We start from the raw sequence: 21,432 nt of genomic DNA on the forward strand, positions 1-21,432 counted from the left end.
TACAGATGGTGTGAGCCTTCATGTGGTTGTTGGGGATTGACCTTTTAGGACCTCTGCTTGCTCCAGTCTACTCCACTCGCTCAGTCCCTGCTTGCTCCAGCCAAGTACTTACTCTACCTAAGTACACTGTAGCTGACTTCTAACGCACCAGAAGAGGGCGCCAGATCTCACTCCGGGAGGTTGTGAGCCACCATGTGATTGAACTCAGGACCTATGGAAGTCAGTCAGTGCTCTTACACGCTGAGCCATCTCACCAGCCCCTAGCAAGTCTTTCATAAGGGGAGTCTTAAAACATAAAGACCTTGCTGATGCTGCCTGGATTGGGAGTAGTTTTTAAGTTCATCAGCCCTCACTATAGTTTCCATAGGCACCTGGGTATTCATAAGGCTGAATTTCGTAGTTCTAGACGTGGGCCCTTTTTTGTTACTGTTTTTGAGACATTATGTATCTCTGACTGGTCTAGAACTCACAGAGATCTGCCTACCTTGGCCTCCCAAGTCTTGGGGCTGAAGGTGTGTGTGTACCTGGACTTTCCGTGGCCTTTGAAAGAAGGTTCTATGCACAACTTGGAGCTGTCAGCCTGATTAGCGGCTAGGTCCTGCTGACAGCCTCAGGCCCGTGTTTGTTGCAGCAGTTTTTCATTGAGTTTCTCATCTTGCAGAATAAGTGCCAAAAGAAAATAAATAAATAAAAGTCCCCCTTTTGTGTCTTTTGAAAGAGGGTTTCAGAAGTTCTGGATTTGTTGGTAAGCCAGGTGAGAAGGAACTAAAGTTTTCTGAGGCCCCTTGAGTGGCAGCCACCGCCCTGGGCTCCTCTGTACGTGCTGTGTGACGGAGCTGTTCCAGGAGGAGGCAGTGCTACCATCATCACACACTCACAGATAGAGGAGGCGCCACTCAGGTTACATGGGTACTCAACTGGTTTCTAAGCCTGTTTTCCAAAACAATAGTCTCAGTTCCTACAGCCGCTAGTACTGAGTGCACACTCCCTTCTGCATGTTTCTCTGCTATCAGGCTAAATGGCACCCACAGTTATATCCTAGGGATATACTCATTAAATGGGGGCCAACACCTCATGGGTTGACAGTAGAAATTTCCTTGCGTATCTTCCTGAAGGAACAGTTTTCAGGATCCTGTGGACTCTTACTTCTGTGGGAGTTGCTGTGGGTGCTCTGCTGCTGGGGATGATTCAGTCAACAAGGCAAGGGACCAGGTGTCAAGCTATCATTCTGTAATGCTAGACAGTTACAGCCATAGCTGTGAGGGGGAAAAGGAAAAGTCGGGTAAAGTCATTAAAAATGAAACTCAGCCTGCCTTAGGAGGCAGAGGCAGGGGATCTCTGTGAGTTCAAGGCTAGTCAGTTCTACATAGTTCCAGGCTAGCCAGGGATTTAGACCCCGTTTCAAAAAAAAAAAAAAAAAAAAAAAAAATTGGCTCGGTGTGGTGGTGCACGCCTTTAATCCCAGCACTCGGGAGGCAGAGGCAGCAGATTTCTGAGTTCGAGGCCAGCCTGGTCTACAAAGTGAGTTCCAGGACAGCCAGGGCTATACAGAGAAACCCTGTCTCAAAAAAAACAAAACAAACAAACAAAAAAATGTAGTTATCAACAAGCCAACATTTACTGATTGTATTTTAGCTTTATTTTTTTTTACTTTTGAGCTTAATTTTAGTATTACTGGAATTGTGCTGCTTGTATGATCTTATGGTCCTTTCTTCCCTTCCAAGTTTGACTTGTTAATATCCCAAAAAAGTCAGGTTAGTAGTTTTGCTTTTAATTCTATCATTAAAAAACAGAAGCATACTGAGGTTAGAAAAAAAAATGCCTTAGCATTTAAGAGTACTGGCTGCTCTCCCAGGGGATCTGACAACCCTCTTTTGCCTCTGAAGGAACTGCGTACACTTGATGCACAAACACATATAGGCAAAACCCATACACATAATCTGGTATTATTTAAGATGAGAAGTCATACTAGGTATATGGGAGAAATACCAGCACTTAGAAGGAAAGTATATACACGTAATTGATACTGCTTGGAATTTTCAGGATTGTTTTAGAGATTATTAATCATTAGTATATATGAATTGCTTATCATAACAATGCCTAGAAAGTAACTCAATAGCTGTTAACGGCAAGGTTAGTGCTGACTTCATTTATCTATATATTTTGAAGCAGAATCTTACCAGGCCCAGACTGGGCTTGAATTTGCCATGTAGTTGAAGATGCCTATGAACTTCACACCCTCCTGCTTCTACCGCTGAGCCTGGGATTACCGACATGTGCCTTCACCCCCAATCTTATGTGGTTACAGGGAACAAACTCAGGGCCCTTTGTGTTGTGGGCAGGCACTGCCAGCCTGGCTGCATCCTGGCCTAGTACTGACTTCCTCAGACAGGCTGTAACTAACCCACCCCTGAGATTAGATTACGCCTGAGAAACTTGAAATCAAGACTGCTCTAAGCAGCTAAACGTCTCGGAGTAGGAGCTGTTCTTGTAGGGCCCGCAGCCTACAGTGCAGGCTGTTGCTTGTGCTCTATAAACAGATCTAATATGCTAGAGTGTCTGCTTTCCGGTAGACCAGATGGGTAGGAAAGGGAAGCGACCGTCAGTCCTAGCAACAGGAACGACACATGGCTGACAACATTTTCAAGCAAAGCAAGTCTTCCCAAATAAATAGCTGTTAAGTACACTGTGTAGAGCAGATAGTTAAACTGTTCAACATGAAGATAAAATTCTAGTGGTGAGTCCATCCGAAGCTGTTGGAGAGATGTGGCACTAAAAAAAGTCAATGGGAAAAAAAAAATTGAACAAAAAGGCAAGAATAAAACAGATCCATAAAGAAAGTTAGGGACCAGGAGTCGTTACAGGGCATGCATGCTCTGCTAATGTTAGACTAGTTTCTTAACTGTTGCCCTGTCTGACCTCACTGTGTTCATGACTATATTGGCTGGCCTCATGTGTATATATATACACTGCAAAAAAAACCCCAAAGATCATCTAGTCCTTTCTCCCTTTGTAATGGAAGCATACTGGCCCTGTTTAGTTCACACAGGAGGGATTCATAGATGCTGGTTTATGAGAAAGAAATGTACATTATCTACTGCAGCTGTGAAGCTAAAATATGTGTATGGGTGGATAGGCATTAAAAAATAAGTGGACATTGTGTTCTGTTGCAAATAGAATAAACACAGTTGCGTTTGATTTGGTTGTAGTTAGCTTAGCGTGTGTTATGATGATAGAGGGGAAGGGAGCTAAGGATATAGCAGGCACGTTTGTGACAGTGATTGTCCATATGACTTAAGCTCCATAAGTAGAAGAGAGGACTTGAGATCACTGGGGCTCATCTAGTGACTGACTAGTGAGGGAGCTGGAAGGATGTTAGAAATGGAGCTTAGATTATTTGAGCTCATAGATTTTGTTTACTGGTAATAATGACAAGCTTGTAGTTAAGGTGGAACTTGGGCAGAACAAAAGACACAGCTATCAGAAGAGACAGCCACAGAACTCAGAGGCCAAGACACTGGAAGGATCCTTTGTGGGTTTCAGTTACCAAGACACAACTTGAGTTTGCTCCACAAAGAGGCAGGGACTAAGATCTTAAAGGGAGAGGTAGGAGAGGTGGTTCAGTGGTTAGTGCACATACTGCTCTCTCAGAGGACCCAAGTTCAGAACTGCCTGGAGCTCTAGCTCCAGGTGATCCGCCAGGCCTCTTCCAGCCCCAGGCACCTGCACATACTGCATATATTCACACACACACATAATTACCAGGCCTCTTCCGGCCCCAGGCACCTGCACATACTGCATATATTCACACACACACATAATTACCAGGCCTCTTCCGGCCCCAGGCACCTGCACATACTGCATATATTCACACACACACATAATTACCAGGCCTCTTCCGGCCCCAGGCACCTGCACATACTGCATATATTCATATATACACATACACATTAAATTTCTTTCTTTACTGGAGGAAAGAGTTATTTATTTTGGCTTAACGGTTCCAGAAGGACGAGAGTCCGTTATGACAAGTGGCAGACACGGTGGCAGGAACAAAAACTGACAGATTATATCTTTAACCACAGATGCACACCAGAGCAAAACAAGCAGGGCTAGGTTATGTACTCAGAACCTACCTACCCCAGTGACATACTTCTCAATAAAGTCTTAAAATAATAATAATAATCTTAGAAGAACACAAGCAACACGCAGCAGTGAGGACAGATGAGAGGAGAGGAAAGTGCCTCCCTGAGGGATGCAGGACAAGCAGAACCTGGGGACACAAACTCTGAGTCACTGGGGGAGTTCAGAGAGTGGGCGTCTTCACAGTGGCGAAGCATGCATGTTAGTGAAATGAGTAAGAAGCTGTGTTCTATGGGAAGCCGTGGAACTAGAGAAAACTCAGCTTCGCTTTGGAAGACAAAGGGTTGTTTAAAGTCGTTTTTTGGTAGTGTTTTGAGGATAGAACTGTGGCCTCAAATTTGAAGAAGCTGAAAATATGAATTTTTTGTGTTAAAAAAAAATGTGAAAGTAACTTGTTTTAAATACAGGCAGGCCGGACTTCTGTTAAAAGTCGTTATCTGTGTCGTCAGCCCTTTGAGTTCTCTTGTTAAGAACGTTTTTTTTTTTTTTTTAAGGATTTTACTTGGAGGCAGGTTTAGGGGTGCACACATCCCTGGGGGTGGGGGCGCTTTGTAAATGTATCGGGTCACAGTTCTGAAGCCTCACACTTAAGTACTATTATGATACATAGTACACGGCAGAGCTTCTGGTCACCTGACTGTAAGCTTGTCCCCACGCAGTGCATGTTACTCAGCTTAGCCACTGAGTGTTCATTCTTACACATTTCTCATCCTCTACCCCCAACCCCTTTTAAAAAACCAGTATTGTGGCCTGGATTTTTTGAAATTAGACTTCAGGCTGGCAGGATGGCCTAGCGGGATTAAGGCACTGCAACCCAAGCCTGGCAACCAAGTTCCATTGCCAGAACCCAAATAAAGACAGAGACCCTGCTCCATGGAGATGTCCTCTGACCTCTGTTGTATGCTGTAACATTCATGCACCCATACATTTTACACACAGAATAATGAAGTAAAATTAAAGTTAAACAAACTGTGGACTTCAGTAAGGAGTGGAGAAAGGGCCTTTTAAGTTTCAAAAGGTACTAACAAGTAAGGACTGGAGAGAGAGCGCAGTGGTTAGGACGAGGATCTCTTCCAACAGATCTAAGTTTGGTTCCCAGCACCCACGTCAGCTTACGATCACCTGTAACTCCAGCTACAGGGGACCCAGTGCCCTGTTGTGGCCTCCTTGGGTCCTGTATACACACGTGCCCATAGATGCACTCATACACAAAGAAGAAAAAGAGAACATACTGAGTTTTAAAATTTAATTGAGAAACTTGAATGTTTTCTCCAGACCCTCTCTCAGTCACTGATAACTGAGAAGGATTTTGCTGCTGACATGGAAGTGTGAAGCGTGCATCTGCCCCCGGTGTCAGGGAGTCTCAAAGCACACCTGCGCTCACATCTCACCTTGTAAAATGGAGGGTAGAATCCATTCCCTCATTACATCATTAGCTGTTCCTGAGCTTTTCAGGGTATCATTACAAAAAGAAAGAACACCTACGTGCTTCTCCAGGTGGCTGTGGTGTACAGTTGGGAACATGAAAAGACCAGATCCTGGCTGTGTGTGTATTAAGACAGTTTGACTGAAATTGTCTGCTTAAATATTTTAAGTATTAGAATATATTTAATAGGAGGACTGAGGAGGTTGGAGCAATGCACACTTACAATCCCAGCACTTGGAAGATGTGAGTTCAAGGGCAGCCTGGGCTACATTGTAAGTATCTTTACTCCAAAATAAAAACAAAGCAGAACCCCCCTGGTTGTGGTGGGGCATCCCTGCCTATAATCCCAGCTCTTGGGAGGCAGAGGCAAAGGATGGAGGCCAGCCAGGCTACAAGGGAGACCCCGTGTCAAACCAGTGGGAAACCTGCTGAAGATTAGTGGATATAAAAGGTATTCCCCAAAACAAGTTTCCTGTTAAAAGATGCCACCACTGACCCTGTCGCTAAGAAGCTGTGGCTGGAAAGCACCTTGTGGAGCCTGCGAGTAAGCCCCTCCAGCTCTGGAGCCCACCTCCTTCAGAGGCAACCTTGATACAGAATTTCTTGGTCCTGCCCAGCCAGTGCCCCGCCCCCGTTTCACTTTATTTTCTCATTCTTTTTCATCACAGTTACTAATGACTTGGGATTTGTAGATGTTTAATGAATGAGCCTTTCCTAGCAGCATTTAATACATCACTCGAGAACAAGTCTTAACTGAGAAATACAGGCTACCTCACTTTCACAGTAATTTTAAGTCCAGGTAGTAAAAACATTAAGACACCTTCCACAGAGAAAGCTGAAACAGGATGAGTCCAGAGTTTGGAGGCTGCTCAGATTGTCGCATCCCGCTTGGCCGTCCGCGACTTGGTTTGAGTCTTTGGGAGTGGTTACTCTTTCTTATTGGTCATTTGGTTGTTATGCAGCCATGGAAGGAAAAAACTGAACATAAGGATCATCATCAGCACACCTGGAAGACAAAACGCAGGAAAGTAAACCGAGGCCCAGAGGGAGGGCGGGAGGGCAAGGACCTCGATGGTAGGAATTACCATTGCTTCTCAGGAAGCACAGGGGCCGACACCTCACTTGGAGAGAACCCATTTGTTCTGTAAAGTCGCAGGGCTTCTGCCATGCCTCAAAGGTGGCTTGGGAGGCAGGAGCTCACAGCATTTTGAGGTTTTTGTTGTTTTAAAGTGGAGCACACAGAGATTAAGGAAAGGAAAAAAATCTCTGGCGAGCAGGAGGGGCTCCGAGGGAGGAAACCCTGACAGCTGTCGCAGCATGCTCGCCCAGAGCGATCGACACACGTGGGGCTCTTGCTCTTCCTGAGTCCCACCATAGTGGCTTTTACAGATGTATCACATAAAATACCTAAAACCGTGCTTAGGACTTTAAATATGGAATAGTAAAAAAAAAAAAAAGGTGTATATTAATAGTGCTTTCCTGTGTGTTTGTTATTTTTGCAATGCTGTGACTCAAGTTCAGGCTCTGTGTGCATTAATTAGGCAAGCCGTCACCACTGAGTGACAATACCTCCAAACCTAAATCTTCATTCTTAATTTTTATAAATTGTTTTTATTATATAGATGTTTTGCCAATTTTTATTTAGCTGATATCTAAATAAAAGCAAGAAACACTGGTATCATGTCATTATAGTTACCTGATCTCTGTAAAAAGAGAATTTTTCTTTTTCTGATACAGGGATAAAACCTCCAGCGACGTGCATACTAAGCAGGCACTTAGTGGGCCACAGCCCTGTCCTGATTTAGACTGCATTACTATGAATAGGACTTGGGAGTCATTTAGAGGCTCTATTGACTACAGAGCTGTTGCACAGGATGCTCTCTAACAAATAGGAAAAGCGACCTAAAGGATTAAATAACATTTGGTTTGGGACTCACAAATTCATAGGGGAAATTACTTAGCAAAAAAATTTTGATCAATTGAATTTATTATTTTAAGGTAAGTCTCGTATACCACAGGCTGGTCTAAATTCACTATGTAGTAATTATTTTGGTACTAGAAATAAAACCCAAGAGTTTGTGAATGCTAGGCAGGTTTTTTTGTTTGTTTGTTTGTTTTGTTTTGTTTTGTTTTTCAAGACAGGGTTTCTCTGTGTAGCCCTGGCTGTCCTGGAACTCACTCTGTAGACCAGGCTGGCCTCGAACTCAGAAATCCGCCTGCCTCTGCCTCCCAAGTACTGGGATTAAAGGTGTGCGCCACCACCGCCCGGCTACTAGGCAGGTTTTCTACCACTAAGCTGTATCCCCGTTCCCTCAACCCTTTTTTAGCTATATACTTTTAGACTCATATACTGGACTCAGTAAGTTGTCCAGGCCTTATACAAATAAAATTGCTTTGTGGCCTAAGCAGGCCTTATACTTGTAATCCTCCTGCCTTATACAAATAAAATTGCTTTGTGGCCTAAGCAGGCCTTATACTTGTAATCCTCCTGCCTCAGCCTCCTAAGTAACTAGAATTTCAGGTAGCACACCAGACCCAGCTAAGATTGTAGATGGAAATAATTACCCTTCACTGTCCCCACCTATCAGGCAGGCACTAAGCTGTACCAGCAGCCCTGATTCAAACACAGCATCAGGAGCTGGGGAATTGGCTCATTGAGTGCTCGATGTACAAGCATAAAGGCCTGAATTTGGGTCCCTGGCACCCTTGTAAAAGTCAGGCATGGCAGCATACGCCTTGTAACCCCAGCACGTGGAAGTGGGACAGAGATGGATAGATACTGCAGCTTGCCGGCTAGCCAGTCTAACTAAACAGAAGAGCTCCATGTCCAGTGAGAGACCCCGTCTTCAAAATAGAGAGTGACAGACGTAAAAATCACCCTCTAGCCTCTACTTGTGCACACATGGGAAAATGCACCCATGCACACATGGCTTCAAAGGACACACTGCACAAAATTAAAATGCTTTTAAGCATGTTAACCAAGTGTTTTTTGCTTTCGTTTTTCCTGTTTTATATATTCTCTGGCTTTAGACATTGACATAGTGAATTTTGTGTGTGTCTTATTTTAAAATATTTTATACGGGGCCTAGCAAACACAGAAGTGGATGCTCACAGTCAGCTATTGGATGGATCACAGGGCCCCCAATGGAGGAGCTAGAGAAAGTACCCAAGGAGCTAAAGGGATCTGCAACCCCATAGGTGGATCATTATTATGAACTAACCAGTACCCCAGAGCTCTTGACTCTAGCTGCATTTGTATCAAAAGATGGCCTAGTCGGCCATCACTGGAAAGAGATGCCCATTGGACTTGCCAACTTTATATGCCCCAGTACAGGGGAATGCCAGGGCCAAGGGGTGGGGGTGGGTGGGTGGGGGACTGGGTGGGGGGAGTGTATTGGGGACTTTTTGGATAGCATTGGAAATGTAATTGAGGAAAATACCTAATTAAAAAAAATATTTTATAATCTAATTTGGGGGGCTGGAGAGATGGCTTGTCAGTTATGAGCACTGGTTGCTCTTCAGAGAAATTGGTTTCTATTCCCAGCACCCACACAGCAGCTCACACCCATCTGTAGAACAGTTCCAAGGTATCCAGGGGCACTAGGCACTGCATGCATAACACTCTACATAAATTAGGTTTTTAAAAGCCATAACCTTTCAGATGTAGTAAATGAAATATGCTTACCTACAGAAGGAGCAAGCCAGTATACTACAAAAAACTTAGAGAAGAGTTCGTCAAAGCACGGGAAGTGCAGAGAGAGTGCCAGCGCTGGGTTAAACAAAGCTCCTGTGAGGCTCCCTCCTGTGAGCAAAGACAAGACAGGTCCGTTACAAAGAAAGCAAGACTGAAACAAAGCAGCTAGCACAGCACAGTGGCCCAGGACCCTCGAGTGCACACACGCCTTTGAATTAAAGTGGAAAGTGAAATAGACAAAAACACATTGCCACTGGGTCCCTGCTCATCAGCGGAGTCCCTAAGAAGCAACGGAATGGCAGATCCCCAAAAGAGCAGTTAGACAAGTTAAGAAATGAGGGCTGGGGAGATGGCCTGTAGGGCCAGGGTGCTGCTGCTGCTGCTGCAGTGTGAAGACCTGAGTGCAGATCCCCAGATGGCTATCGCTGCATGAGCTCATAACTGCACAAGCGGGGGTGGAGACAGGTGGACCCTGGAAGCTCTGGCCAGCCTGCCTAGCCAGAATGGCTCGCTTCAGATTCGGTGCAAAAACCCTGTCTGCAGGGAATAGGGTGGAGAGTGATCAGTCAGCATCCTCTACCTTCTTCACGCACATACATGGATATGCACACACAGAAATAAACAACATTAAGAACATTAAGCACAAAGCCCAACGGTGGACTCATGTTCCAGCTTAACATTGCTTAGGGGTTTATGGGTCTGACCACACAGCCCACAGGGAAAGGAAGGCTGGATGACTGATCAACACTACACCCCAGAGTTGTGGCAGTGTGTTTGCAAATACCCAGGACGTACCCCAAGACAGTGAGTGACATTTCTGTTCTTCCCAGTGGACGCTTCACACACAGTAGAGTCTGACGCTGACAGACTTCTGTAGCATGTTCACTGTCTTGACAAAACGGTAAACTAGAATTGGGAATTAAGAGCTTTTCCTTGGTTTACCTAGTGAGATTTCCTAGGCTGAGAACAGAGCAATGCTCAGAGGAAGCTATTGAACGAGAGACCAAACTATCAGTGGCTGTTTTCTCTATCTTTCCAGCTTGACAGCACAGTTACTGCTCGTGCCACAGCAGTACTAACGGCACCATGTGAGAACATTCCCTCCGTCTTGAATGGCCTTTTTGGAATGGTAAACCTAATGAGACTTGGCTATCATAGTTAGCGTTCAAGAAAACTGATTGGCAACTGGCTATTTCTGGTTCCACGAAAACAAAAAGTAAATTGAGTTGCCTTGTACTAAACACCAAGAGCAGAAAGATAAAGGCTCCCAGATCTTTGCAGTGTTATGATGGCTTATGATCAGACAAGTGCCCTGGACAGTTATTAGGCATGGCCTGAGCCACAGCTCTCATGATTTCATTACCTCAGTGTGCAGGCCGTGGCATATGAAGATGTCCAGCATCATGGAGTCGATTACATCATAAAACTCAAGCTTGTCTACTAACCCTCTAACCCTCTCAGCATGCGGGGCTCTTCAGAGCCCCGTGAGAACTGCTACAGCACCATGTTTGTCCCTCAACTCAGGGTTGGCTCTGTGACTTGAATTGGCAAAGATCAGCAGAGGTCAGAGGTCGTTCTGAGTTCTGAATGCAGCCTTCTGAACTGGTGTCACGTGGAAGCCTCACTGAATGCTCTCTTGGAGCAATGTCCTGAACCTGTAAGTAGTGGTCTAAGCTGCTGCAGGAGGAGAGGCCCCATGTGGGGGAACCAGGGTCCTCCAGATGCCAGGTGACAAGCGCTGGCAGCCAGCTGTGAGCCAGGGTTCTTTTGACCCCAGCTGAAACAAAGCAGCTATACAAGTGATCTCAGAGGGCTTGCCCATCTCACCCCAAAATGAAGGAGTACATTCAACATCCTCTGGGTTCCTCACACATGCACCCCACAACACGCGTGCACCTCCAACACACACACACACACACACACACACACACACACACACACACACAAATCATCAAGCAACTGAGTAGAGAGCACAAAGAATCATGGGAAATGATAAGTAGTTATTACCACTTTTAGAGTTTGGAGATGGGTTGTTGCATACCAACAGCTATAACAACTAAAGCAGAAATCCACATCAAGTGTGGCTTATGTGTTCAAAACCCAAACTGGGCACTTTGCTGTTTTACTATATAATCCTTTGTTGTTAGAGGCTACCCTGTGTTCTCTAAGACATTTAGTGACATCTTTGGCCTCTACCTACTAGATGCTGGTAGCCCTGCCCCTTGCCAACTTTGTTTCTATCAAAAAGCCTCAAATATCACCAGACGTTCCCAGCTGAGAACAGTGGACCTAGAATAACAGTGATTCTCATGTGCAAGAAGGCACAGATAATGCTGTTAGGTCATAGCAAGGAACTAGGAAATGTCCAGAAAGATGTAGACAAGCTTATTTGGGATAACATGCACTATTTTGAAGAAATTAGAGAATTTTTTATGAACATAAATCTCTAAGATAAACACTAAACAACTATGAGAAAGGATACAGAGAGCAGGTGTGGTGCTTTTGTATGCTTACATGAACACAATTATTAGGTTCGGTTTCATAAGCTATTACTTATGCGTTCAATAAATAAATGAAAGGCAGAAATGAAGCAAAATCAGTGGGTTTCTTCTGATTTTCGACAGTCCTATAGGAAAAGGGCGGGGCGCAATCTTAGGACAGATGTGGGCTTCCCAGGAGTCAGTCCTGCTTGGGTGCTCTCATTCACTCTGTGGCTCTTAAGCTCCATTTCACAAATGGTGTCATTTACCAGCAGGTCTATCTAAGGATTAAGCAAAACTGAAAAATTCAAGAGTTTAAGAAGCAAAGCCGGACGTGCTGCATGCCTGTGAAGCCAGCATAGTCCAGCTCTCCCTGAGAGGGCAGGGATCCTCGGCTGCCTGAGGTGTGGACTCCCCCGGGAGGGGATTCCTCCTCAGAGTGCTGCTGGCTGTGTTGGGCTGTCATCAGGCTGCACTGCTGATTACAGGAGATGGAGTGTGATTAGCAATCCTGCAGAAATGGCCGTGTTATACAGGAGATCTGTGGGAAACTGCAGGGCAGAGGAATAAGGACAAAAGCACCTTTCCCCGGTTGCAGGAAGAACCTGCAAGTCTGAAACACAGTTCCTCGTCCCCATTGAGATGGTGCTGTCCATCCTAAAGATAAGGACACTGAGGACTCAACCTGGCCCCTGAACACCAAATCACACCGGGAGAACAAAAGGTTTGGGACCTTTGTTTAAGTTAGTTGTTGGTTTGTTTGATCTCATGGTAAGGGGGATGTGGTGGTCAGAGGACACTTTAGGACTCAGGTCCCCTTCCACCAGATGGGTCCCAGGGATCAAACTCAGGTCATAAGGCTTGGTGGCAATGGACTTTAACCACTGAGCAATCTCACCAGTCCTGAAACTAATTTTTATTTGTAAATTCGTGATTGTGTCCATTTCCTGTTTTATTTTTTTACTTTATGTGTGAGTGCTCTATCTGCGTGCACACCTGCGTGCCAGAAGAGGACATCAGATCAAATTAGAGATGGTGGTGAACCACCCTGAGTGACTGGGAGTTGAGCTCAGGACTTCTGGAAGAGCAGCCAGTGCTCTTAACCACTGAGCCATCTTTCCAGCCCCCATTTCCTATTTTAAATGAGACCATGTGCAATACTCTTAGTTCATTTTCTTTTGGGGCAAATAATCTCACCAACAATAGTGGATGAAAAAAAAAAAAAAAAAAAAAAAAAAACAAAAAACCCAAAAGGAGTAAGGGCATGAAGTAAACAAATACTTCAATTCCTCCAGACTATTGCCGGAAGAGGGAGAGAGGGGGAGGGGAGGCTCGTCTAATAGCCTTACTTCTTACTTGGTGTGGGTGTTGCTGTGCTGAGTCCTAGTGTGTACGTTCTGGAGAGTATGTCTGACCTTTACTCATAGCTTCTCGTTTGTAGGTGGACAAAGACATTATGTCACAGACAGATATAATTTAAAATTCTACACATGAGAACCCTTACAACAATAAAGACAACTCACATGTTTAAAATGGCATTCTAAAAAAGTATCTAATTCTAAAGTATCTAATTCTAAAGTATCTAATTCTAAAATATCTAATTAGGCATAGAAAATGAACACACAGCTCAATCACCTTGGTTGCTGAAGAAATTCTCCCAAAGCCCAAATTAAGCAAGATTTGCTTATAGTCTTCATTAATAGCTCATAGCTCAACAATCCCAGCTGGTCAGGGAGCAGAGGTAGGGCCAGCAAGATGGCTCCGAAGCTGAAGCCACTTGCTTGACAACTTGAGTTTAGTCTGAGGGACACACATGGTGGAAGGGATATTCGACTCTCTAAAGTTGTCCTCAGACCCCTACACGTGTGCTATAGCATGCATACACACCCATCCCCCACCCCACAGACACATACAAAATAAATACATTTAACTTCTCTAGAAGCTTGGAAGGATCAATTGAGTTTGAAAGCAGCCTAGGTAGTGACAAAGCAAGAGAAGACTCCATCTTCAAAAATAGTTCTTAACTCTGCTTAGCTACAGAGCTTTTCTCTTTTTTCTTTTTTTTTGGGGGGGAGGGAGGGGGGTTCAAGACAGGGTTTCTCTGTATAGCCCTGGCTGTCCTGGAACTCACTTTGTAGACTAGGCTGGCCTCAAACTTAGAAATCCACCTGCCTCTGCCTCCCAAGTGCTGGGATTAAATTAAAGGTGTGCACCACCACGCCCAGCCAGAGTTTTTTTCTTTTGTTAGGAAAGCCAATGCGTCTATAATTGGTATCATAATAGGTAGCCTCGGCTTATATATGAACCTTCAGAGCTGGGTACAGCACGTGATTAGCGTGTACCCAGCCATAGGCTTAGTTTCCACCCATAAAAACGAGTGCTAAGCAGTGAATGCATACTCCTATGAGCCTGTCGCTCTGTTGCTCAAATCCTTATCAGACACTCTAGCAGTCCAAGGCAGTCCATTATCTTTGGAACAGTCATGACTTATTATCTGCAAAGTAACAGGAATGGTAAGTCCAGGAGTAGCCATTTCCAAGGTGCATTCTTTTAGGCTACAGACTCTAGACAGAAAGGACCCCAAACCCATTCCATGTCCTCCTCTTGGGGTTTCACACTACATAGGACAAAGGGATGTCTCTATAAGATCTTAACCTTAGAAACCTGTTTAATCCAGGGCTTAAGGGGTCATTGGCAACAGAATTGTGTAATAATGAAAAGCTTTCAGTTTTCATACACACACATCATCATGCACGCCATTTGCTGTTCTTTTGTATTCACAGTGCTGTGTGGCCATCAGCACCAACTTTACCCAAAAGTGGTCCAGCCCCTAAACGTTTCCCCAGTGTCTTCTTTTTCATCCTATTTATTAACATAAATAATCTTGTGTAGCCTAGGCTGGCCTCAAAGTCACCACATAGCCCAGGCTTACCTGAATTTCTGATCCTCTCCCCATTGCTTCCTGAGTACTAAGCCACCACACCTGACCCTAAGTTTTCATGTGTTCTTTTTTTTTCACTGCTGCCAACACAAAACCTATTCCTACTCAATAATGCACCCTCACCCAGTCTACCCTCACCCCCCTGCTCTCTGAGTAACTTCTATTTACTTTCTCAGTTTTTTAATTTGCCTGTTACAGGTATTTCTTGGAAGCAGAGTCACACAGTATTTGTTTTGGGTTTTGTTTTTTTTTTAAAGCCAGGCTTCTAAGCCGGGCGTGGTGGCGCACACCTTTAATCCCAGCACTCGGGAGGCAGAGGCAGGAGGATTTCTGAGTTTGAGGCCAGCCTGGTCTACAAAGTGAGTTCCAGGACAGCCAGGGCTTTACAGAGAAACCCTGTCTCGAAAAACAAAACAAAAAGCCAGGCTTCTTTTGCTTAACATTATGTTCATCCATGTAGTGTATGTCGGAACTTTACTCCCTTTTATAGCCAAGCAGTCTGTGCACACTATGGAAATGCTGATAATTACATCGTTAAACTGATACCCAGCAGTGTGAGCCACGGTTCCAGCCTAGCCTAGCTGCAGCCCGAGGCAGGTCACTCCATTCCCCAGTGCTATTTGCTTTACTTAAAATGGGAAGAAGAAGAAGGTGCCTGTCCTGGGTAGTTATGAGAATTACGGTAACCCATGAATTCCTTAGCAAAGCGATTGGGTCTATAACAGGGACCTAGGCAGTACTCTTCTCTCCTTTATATTGGCAGAAAGGCAGTGAAAATTCATATGTAACAGATTGTGAGTTCATGTAGCTTTATAACCAGTGTATATTTGGTTCCACCCCTGCAGTCTCTGGCCCTGACCAATACGGGAGCCACCAGCTCCAGTACTGCGAGGAGTGACGGAGGAAAGCACATACAGTCTGAAGTGCTGAAGTTTAACTTCAATCTAAATAGGCACCCGGAGCCAAAGCAGGTCCACTCTAGAGCATTGTTCAAAACCGGTCTCATAATCGGATCGCCTGGGGAGAACTTTAAACTCTGACACTTCCTCCGCCCCTTCCCAGAGCAGTTAGATGTGAGACCAGAATGGGTCTATTTTTTTAAAACTCCAGAGATTTGAAAAGAGATTGTTGAGAACCTCTGCATCAGAGATTGGTTTAGCCCTGAGTATTCACGTCAAGGAATTGGCTGAGCTTCAGACCCTTAAACGGACATCCTAGAGACCTTCTCCATTGGCCTCTTACTTAGGAATAACTCCAAGGGTCACTTTTGTTCTCTTTTGAAAGACGTTTTTAACCCCTCACAAGGGCCATGTGCAGAAAGGCAAGTGTTCAAAGCTCTATCATTGAACTACATCACCAGCCCACCAATAGCTAGTAGTAAATACATTATTTATGGAATCATAACTTGGTGCTAAGAGCATAAAAGTACAGGACGTACAGGAAGAACACCAACTTCACAACCTTCAACAGAGGCAGGAGGAGCAATTCGGAGTGAGAAAGATCTAGGTGTCCTTAAGTTCTTTTTAATTATAAAACAATCTCAGATTTTTATTTTTTGTGTGCTTGTTTTTAAAGACTGGGTCTCATGTAGCCCAGGCTGACCCAAACCCAGTCAGTAGCAGAAGACTTTATTCCTCTTGCCTCTACCTGTCCAGTGCTAGTATGGGGGGGGAGGGGGCAGGGCATGAATCACCTGCGCAAGTCTTGGCTGCTTTAGTGGGCAAGCACAGAACTCTACTGTGGTAGAACTGCTCATGCACAGCGGGGTTTCTGCTTTAGCTGAAACTCTCACTGGTCCCTCAGATAGCACGTGCCCACTTCTCTTATCCCACACAATGTGTTTTTCTGTGTGTCAACTAAAAAAACAATGCTAGATTCAAAGGAAAGAGACTTGTGAAGTCTTTCATGTTGCCCCAGGAAGTCAAGCATACACTGGAAGTCAAGGGGTTTTGTTTACTGTGCCCTGGCTTGAGCCCGGAACCCCAGTGCTAGGCAGGGTTACCCTGGAGCTGCTTCCCTCCGTTTCCCTTTTTTTTTTTTTTTTTTAATTCTTTTCTTTGGTTTCCCTTTTAATGAGTACAAGAAGTAATAAGACTGTCACTAGGTGTCCTTTATTTATATTCATGCCTCTAAAACATTCTTTATAGTTCCACTATCATCCCAGTAAAAGTATTTCATTATTTTAAATGGCAATCTTTTAAAAGGCACATTTTATCATTAAACAATTTTTGAATTGCTACTGCAGCTAAGCTTTGTGAAGGTAAACAAGTAAATAAGACTTCTGGAGGGTTTTTTTTTTTTCCTTGTTTTTGTTTTGTTTTCCTTAGACCGGGTTTCAGTATTTAGCATTGTCTGACCTCGAATTTAACTTTATCCTCCTCCTCTGCTTCCTGAGTGATGGGATTACAGGCGTGGGCCACCACACCCAGCTGAGAATTGTTTTTAAAGAGCATCTTTAAAAACATTTTAAACTTGAGCTGGGCTGTGGTGGCGCACGCCTGTAATCCCAGCACTTGGGAGGCAGAGGCAGGCAGATTTCTGAGTTCGAGGACAGCCAGGGCTACACAGAGAAACCCTGTCTCGAAGAAACAAAGCAAAACAAGAACATTTTAAACTTGAAACACACCTTTCATGGGAGTCTACTTAAAAGTTCACGTGCAACTCAACATAAGGAAGATGATAAGTAATTTGTAGGAAAAAAGTAGGACGTGAATGCAGCTACAGAGCTGCTTCTCCTTAAGGCCAACTACTAACCAATCGTGCACTTTAAGCTCGAAGGAACTTTTTGACCGGATCGTTTCTCAGTAAGAGTGTCAGAAGCAATCTATACCACCTTGGCATGAGAGCCGAAACTGATAAGCTGCCTTTCTAACATTAAAACAATCCCTTTGTGGGCTATTTAAGCCTTTGGCAGTAATCTGCCACGATCTTAGTTTCGGCACTGGAGTGTCTGCTTTCTCTGGGTGTTCAAAACAGCACTGAATGAAGATCTGTATGTTGGCTCCAACTGCTAGACTGCAAGGTGGTTAGAATAATAAGTGGCCCAGGGTAGGGTGCAGGGGGTGCTCAAATGTACCGGTAAAGAACTTAGAACCTCGGGTCATAAGAGGCTCCGGACTGCCAAGTGTTTGGTAGGAATAACAAACCTGCATAGGCCAAAAAGGTGATGAGTGCAGCCAGCAGGTGGATGCGAAGCTTGGTTCGGACCTCCTGGAAGTGCAGTAGAGCGCTGTGGAAAATAAAGGAGCAGATGGCCTCTATGATGATCGCTTTGGACATGTCGGTGTGGATGGGATTCCTGCAAGCTAAGATCCTCTCGTCGTAATGGTACTTGGTCAGACTCAGGCTCCACAGGGCGCTTATACAGTACCTGCTGCACAGGGCGCTAACCAGCTGAGCCAACAACCTCATGGCACCCATCTCGGGGGACATACCCCCCAGAATCATCTGCATCATCACGCCGCACGGGTTGCTAGTTGTGCCCACCAGGGTCAGGCCATGCACCAAGGAAAAGAAGTAGATCAGTGTCAGCGTCCAGGTGGGGTGCGCAGAGTCCTGCTCGCTCAGCACTTGGAGCTCGTGGGTGCAGCAGCAGAGCTGGAAGGTGGCTAGAAACTCCAGGACGAAGGCGTGGACCACGGGCCTGTGCAGCTGTTGCCGGGCGATCACGCGGGCCAGCCCCACGAACAGCACGAACAGCAGCATTAGCCCCAGCGAGATGCAGGTGTCCTGCACCTCGGGCCGGAGCCCTAGTAGCGCGGACATGGCTCCCTCACCGCTGGGGATGGCTGAGGGCGGCAGGGACAGAGGAGCGTCGGGGGCTGGAGTCCGAAGTCCGCGGCCCCGCCCTCCCACGCCCCTCAGGGGCGGGCGGAGTGGAGAGCCCCGGTTCCGCGCTGGAGGGCTCCTCCCCTCCCCGGCTGCGCTGTGCAGATGTGACCTGAGCCGGGGAGGGGAGGGGGGCGGGGGAAAGGAGGCGGCGAGGGAGCTGTCCCTGGGCACTGGCGGAGGGGACAACGGTCAGCAGAGCCCCACGCGCACCCGCCTTCCGCCGCCTCCCTCAGCCCAGGGCCAGGGCCCCGAGACCACTGCGCACGCGCGTGGCGCCCGAGCTCTGGGCTCTCAGCGCCGGACCCGAGCCTAAGACCGCGCCACGCTGGTGCTAGAGCCTGTGGCGATCGGAGCGTGGCTTGGGAACTCTGCCTTGATCTTTGCACACTCCGGAAACACACTCCACGGAGCCCCAGAGGTCATCTTTACAGCCACCCCTTTTTTACTAACGGAGAAACTGAGGTTGAGGAGCGAGGAGGTGACCCTCAGGGAAGGAACTGAGGTCAACTGGGAGTGGGCGTGAGAACCGAGGTTTGACTGGTTTGACAAGGTGTTAGAGCTTTGGTTTTCTTCACCCACGCTCGAACTTTTTTCGTAAGTGTGGGGGAAAAATATATATCCATTTTACGTGTAAAATTGACGTTTATTATATTCACACTTTTAACCAGCTATCGCCACTATTTACAAACTTTGGATGTTGTGTTTTATTTTTTATCGAATGCATTTGCTTAATTATCTAATTGTCTTATTTATGTTTACATATGTGCATACACACACACACACGCATACACACATATATATATACATATACACACACATACACACACACACACACATACATATGGGGGTCGCTGTGCCCAATCTCATGTGTTCCACAAGGTGGGTCCCAGGGATCAAACTCAAGTCTTCAATTGGGCACCTTTACCTGCTGAAGCACCTTGCCTGCAGGTGGTGGTTTAGGCATGAAGACCTCAAAGTTTATACTGTTTATGTTATCTTCATCATGAGATATTAAAATACTAAGAAAACATTGTTTGCTTGTTCTCATTGGCTTCCAGTGTGGGAAGGAAACCCTTGGATTGGTTGGCTTCCCAGAATCCTGGGTCAACCTGAGGCAGGATGGAAAGAAGGGAGTTTGAGGGGCCATGGGAAGGAAGCCTGGAGCTGAAGTCTTTTTTTTGTTTTGTTTTTGTTTTTTTGAGACAGGGTTTCTCTGTGTAGCCTTGGCTGTCTTGGAACTCACTTTGTAGACCAGGCTGGCCTGGAACTCAGAAATCCGCCTGCCTCTGCCTCCCTAGTGCTGGGATTAAAGGCGTGCACCACCACGCCCGGCCCTTTTTTTTTTTTTTTTTTTTTTTTGGAGCTGAAGTCTTGCACCAGCTGAGAGTCAAGTATTCCAGCACAGTTAACATCTATTGTGAAGTTTGTCTTATAGATATCCCAAATAAGAATATTAAAATAGGTGCTGGTGAGATGGCTCAGCGGTTAAGAGCACTGACTGCTCTTCTGGAGGTCATGAGTGCAAATCCCAGCAACCACATGGTGGCTCACAACCATCCTTAATGAAAAACAAATAAAAAAAAAAACCTATGGGCACGAGTGGGGCCGGAGCGAAAGGGAAGGGGGGAAAAAGAAACAGAAAAAAAAAAAAAAGGAATATTGAAATAGTTCTGGAAGTCACTTTCTGAGGCGACCTTCCTCCTAGATGGTCTTTGTGACTTCCAACCATGGCATACCAGGGCCAGAAGGTGCGGAGGGTGATGGCGCAGTCCGCCAACCTCAAGTTCAGATACTTGCCAGGCAGATTCCGGTGTGGCTGTGTGAGCAAGTGAATATTGGGATAGAGGGATAGACGGCTGCATTATTGGCATTGAGGAGTACTCGAACCTCGTATTAGTTGATGCAGACAAGATTCACCGTAAAACAAGAAAACAGCCGGGCTGGATCATGCTAAAAGATTTCTGAGTTTGAGGTCAGCCTGGTCTACAGAGTGAGCTTCAGGACAACCAGGGCTACACCGAGAAACCCTGTCTTGGGGGGTGAGGGTGGGGGGAAGTCTTCTAATGGGAACACAGTCTGAAACATTTATTTATGTTTATTTATTATTATTTATTTGGTAGCCCTTATGCTATTATTATATAACAATAAGTGCTGTAAGGTTGTTTTGTCACATACACACACACACAATGTTAGAATAGGGATTAAGGAAATATAACCTTTCCCCCAGTTTTCTAGTTTTCTCACAAGGAGCTCCATTTAGTGAAAGACATATCTAATCTCCCTTGAATAACCTTTGTGACCCAGGATTTACCTCATCAGATTGTAATCATATCCAAGACATCTTATAACTCACTCTATAGTCATATTTACCAAAAAGGATGTGTGTGTGTGTGTGTGTGTGTGTGTGTGTGTGTGTGTGTTTGTATGTGTAATAGGAAGGAGCCCTTAGAAAAACTTCCATCAATGGAATTCTAAAGGCTTCTAAAATCAACATGCAATTGTGTGCAGTTGTGGCCAAGCCACTTAACTACAATTCCTGAGAAGCCCACACCCAAACTTGGTTGGCTATTGTACTGTCCAAGGGGCCTTTCTATTGAAGTCTCTGTAAAGAAAATCTCTTCTTTGTAAACTCCAGTTTGCTTCACACCAACTCATCCTGAAATTCTTTTCTGCACTGAAGTTAAGAATCCCAGATTTGAGCCTGTGTGGTAGCACACGTCTTTTTTTTTCCCCTCAAATATTTATTTATTTTATATATGTGAGTACACTGTCACCATCTTCTAACACACCAGAAGAGGGCATCAGATTCCATTGTGAGCCACCATGTGGTTGCTGGGAATTGAACTCAGGATCTCAGGAAGAGCAGTCAGTGCTCTTAACTACTGAGCCATCTCTCCAGCCCCGGTAGCACACATCC

At 45.4% G+C, this 21,432-nt stretch overlaps 1 protein-coding gene across 1 annotated transcript; it reads right to left on the bottom strand.

Annotated features, from left to right (window-relative positions):
• Positions 1 to 3,963: 3,963 nt before the first annotated feature.
• Aqp11 (aquaporin 11) lies at positions 3,964 to 18,753 on the bottom strand. The gene is made up of 3 exons (XM_021168375.2): positions 17,831 to 18,753; positions 9,255 to 9,371; positions 3,964 to 6,575 (listed from the first exon to the last, which is right to left on the bottom strand). The coding sequence occupies exons 1-3, from the start codon at positions 18,447 to 18,449 to the stop codon at positions 6,496 to 6,498; spliced, it is 816 nt and encodes a 271-aa protein (XP_021024034.1). The 5' UTR covers positions 18,450 to 18,753; the 3' UTR covers positions 3,964 to 6,495.
• Between the last annotated feature and the right edge of the window lie 2,679 nt (positions 18,754 to 21,432).

Source organism: Mus caroli, chromosome 7 (assembly GCF_900094665.2).
Source record: "Mus caroli chromosome 7, CAROLI_EIJ_v1.1, whole genome shotgun sequence".
Taxonomy (NCBI): Eukaryota; Metazoa; Chordata; class Mammalia; order Rodentia; family Muridae; genus Mus; species Mus caroli.

What these genes read in the sequence shown, in the direction of transcription:
- Aqp11 (XM_021168375.2), bottom strand. Translation starts at nt 18,449, where the DNA reads ATGTCCGCGCTACTAGGGCTCCGGCCCGAGGTGCAGGACACCTGCATC. An exon ending in CACCTTTTTGGCCTATGCAG is followed by an intron (nt 9,372 to 17,830) that starts GTTTGTTATTCC and finishes CTTTGCTCACAG; the next exon opens with GAGGGAGCCTCACAGGAGCT. An exon ending in CTGGCTTGCTCCTTCTGTAG is followed by an intron (nt 6,576 to 9,254) that starts GTAAGCATATTT and finishes TTTGTCTTCCAG; the next exon opens with GTGTGCTGATGATGATCCTT.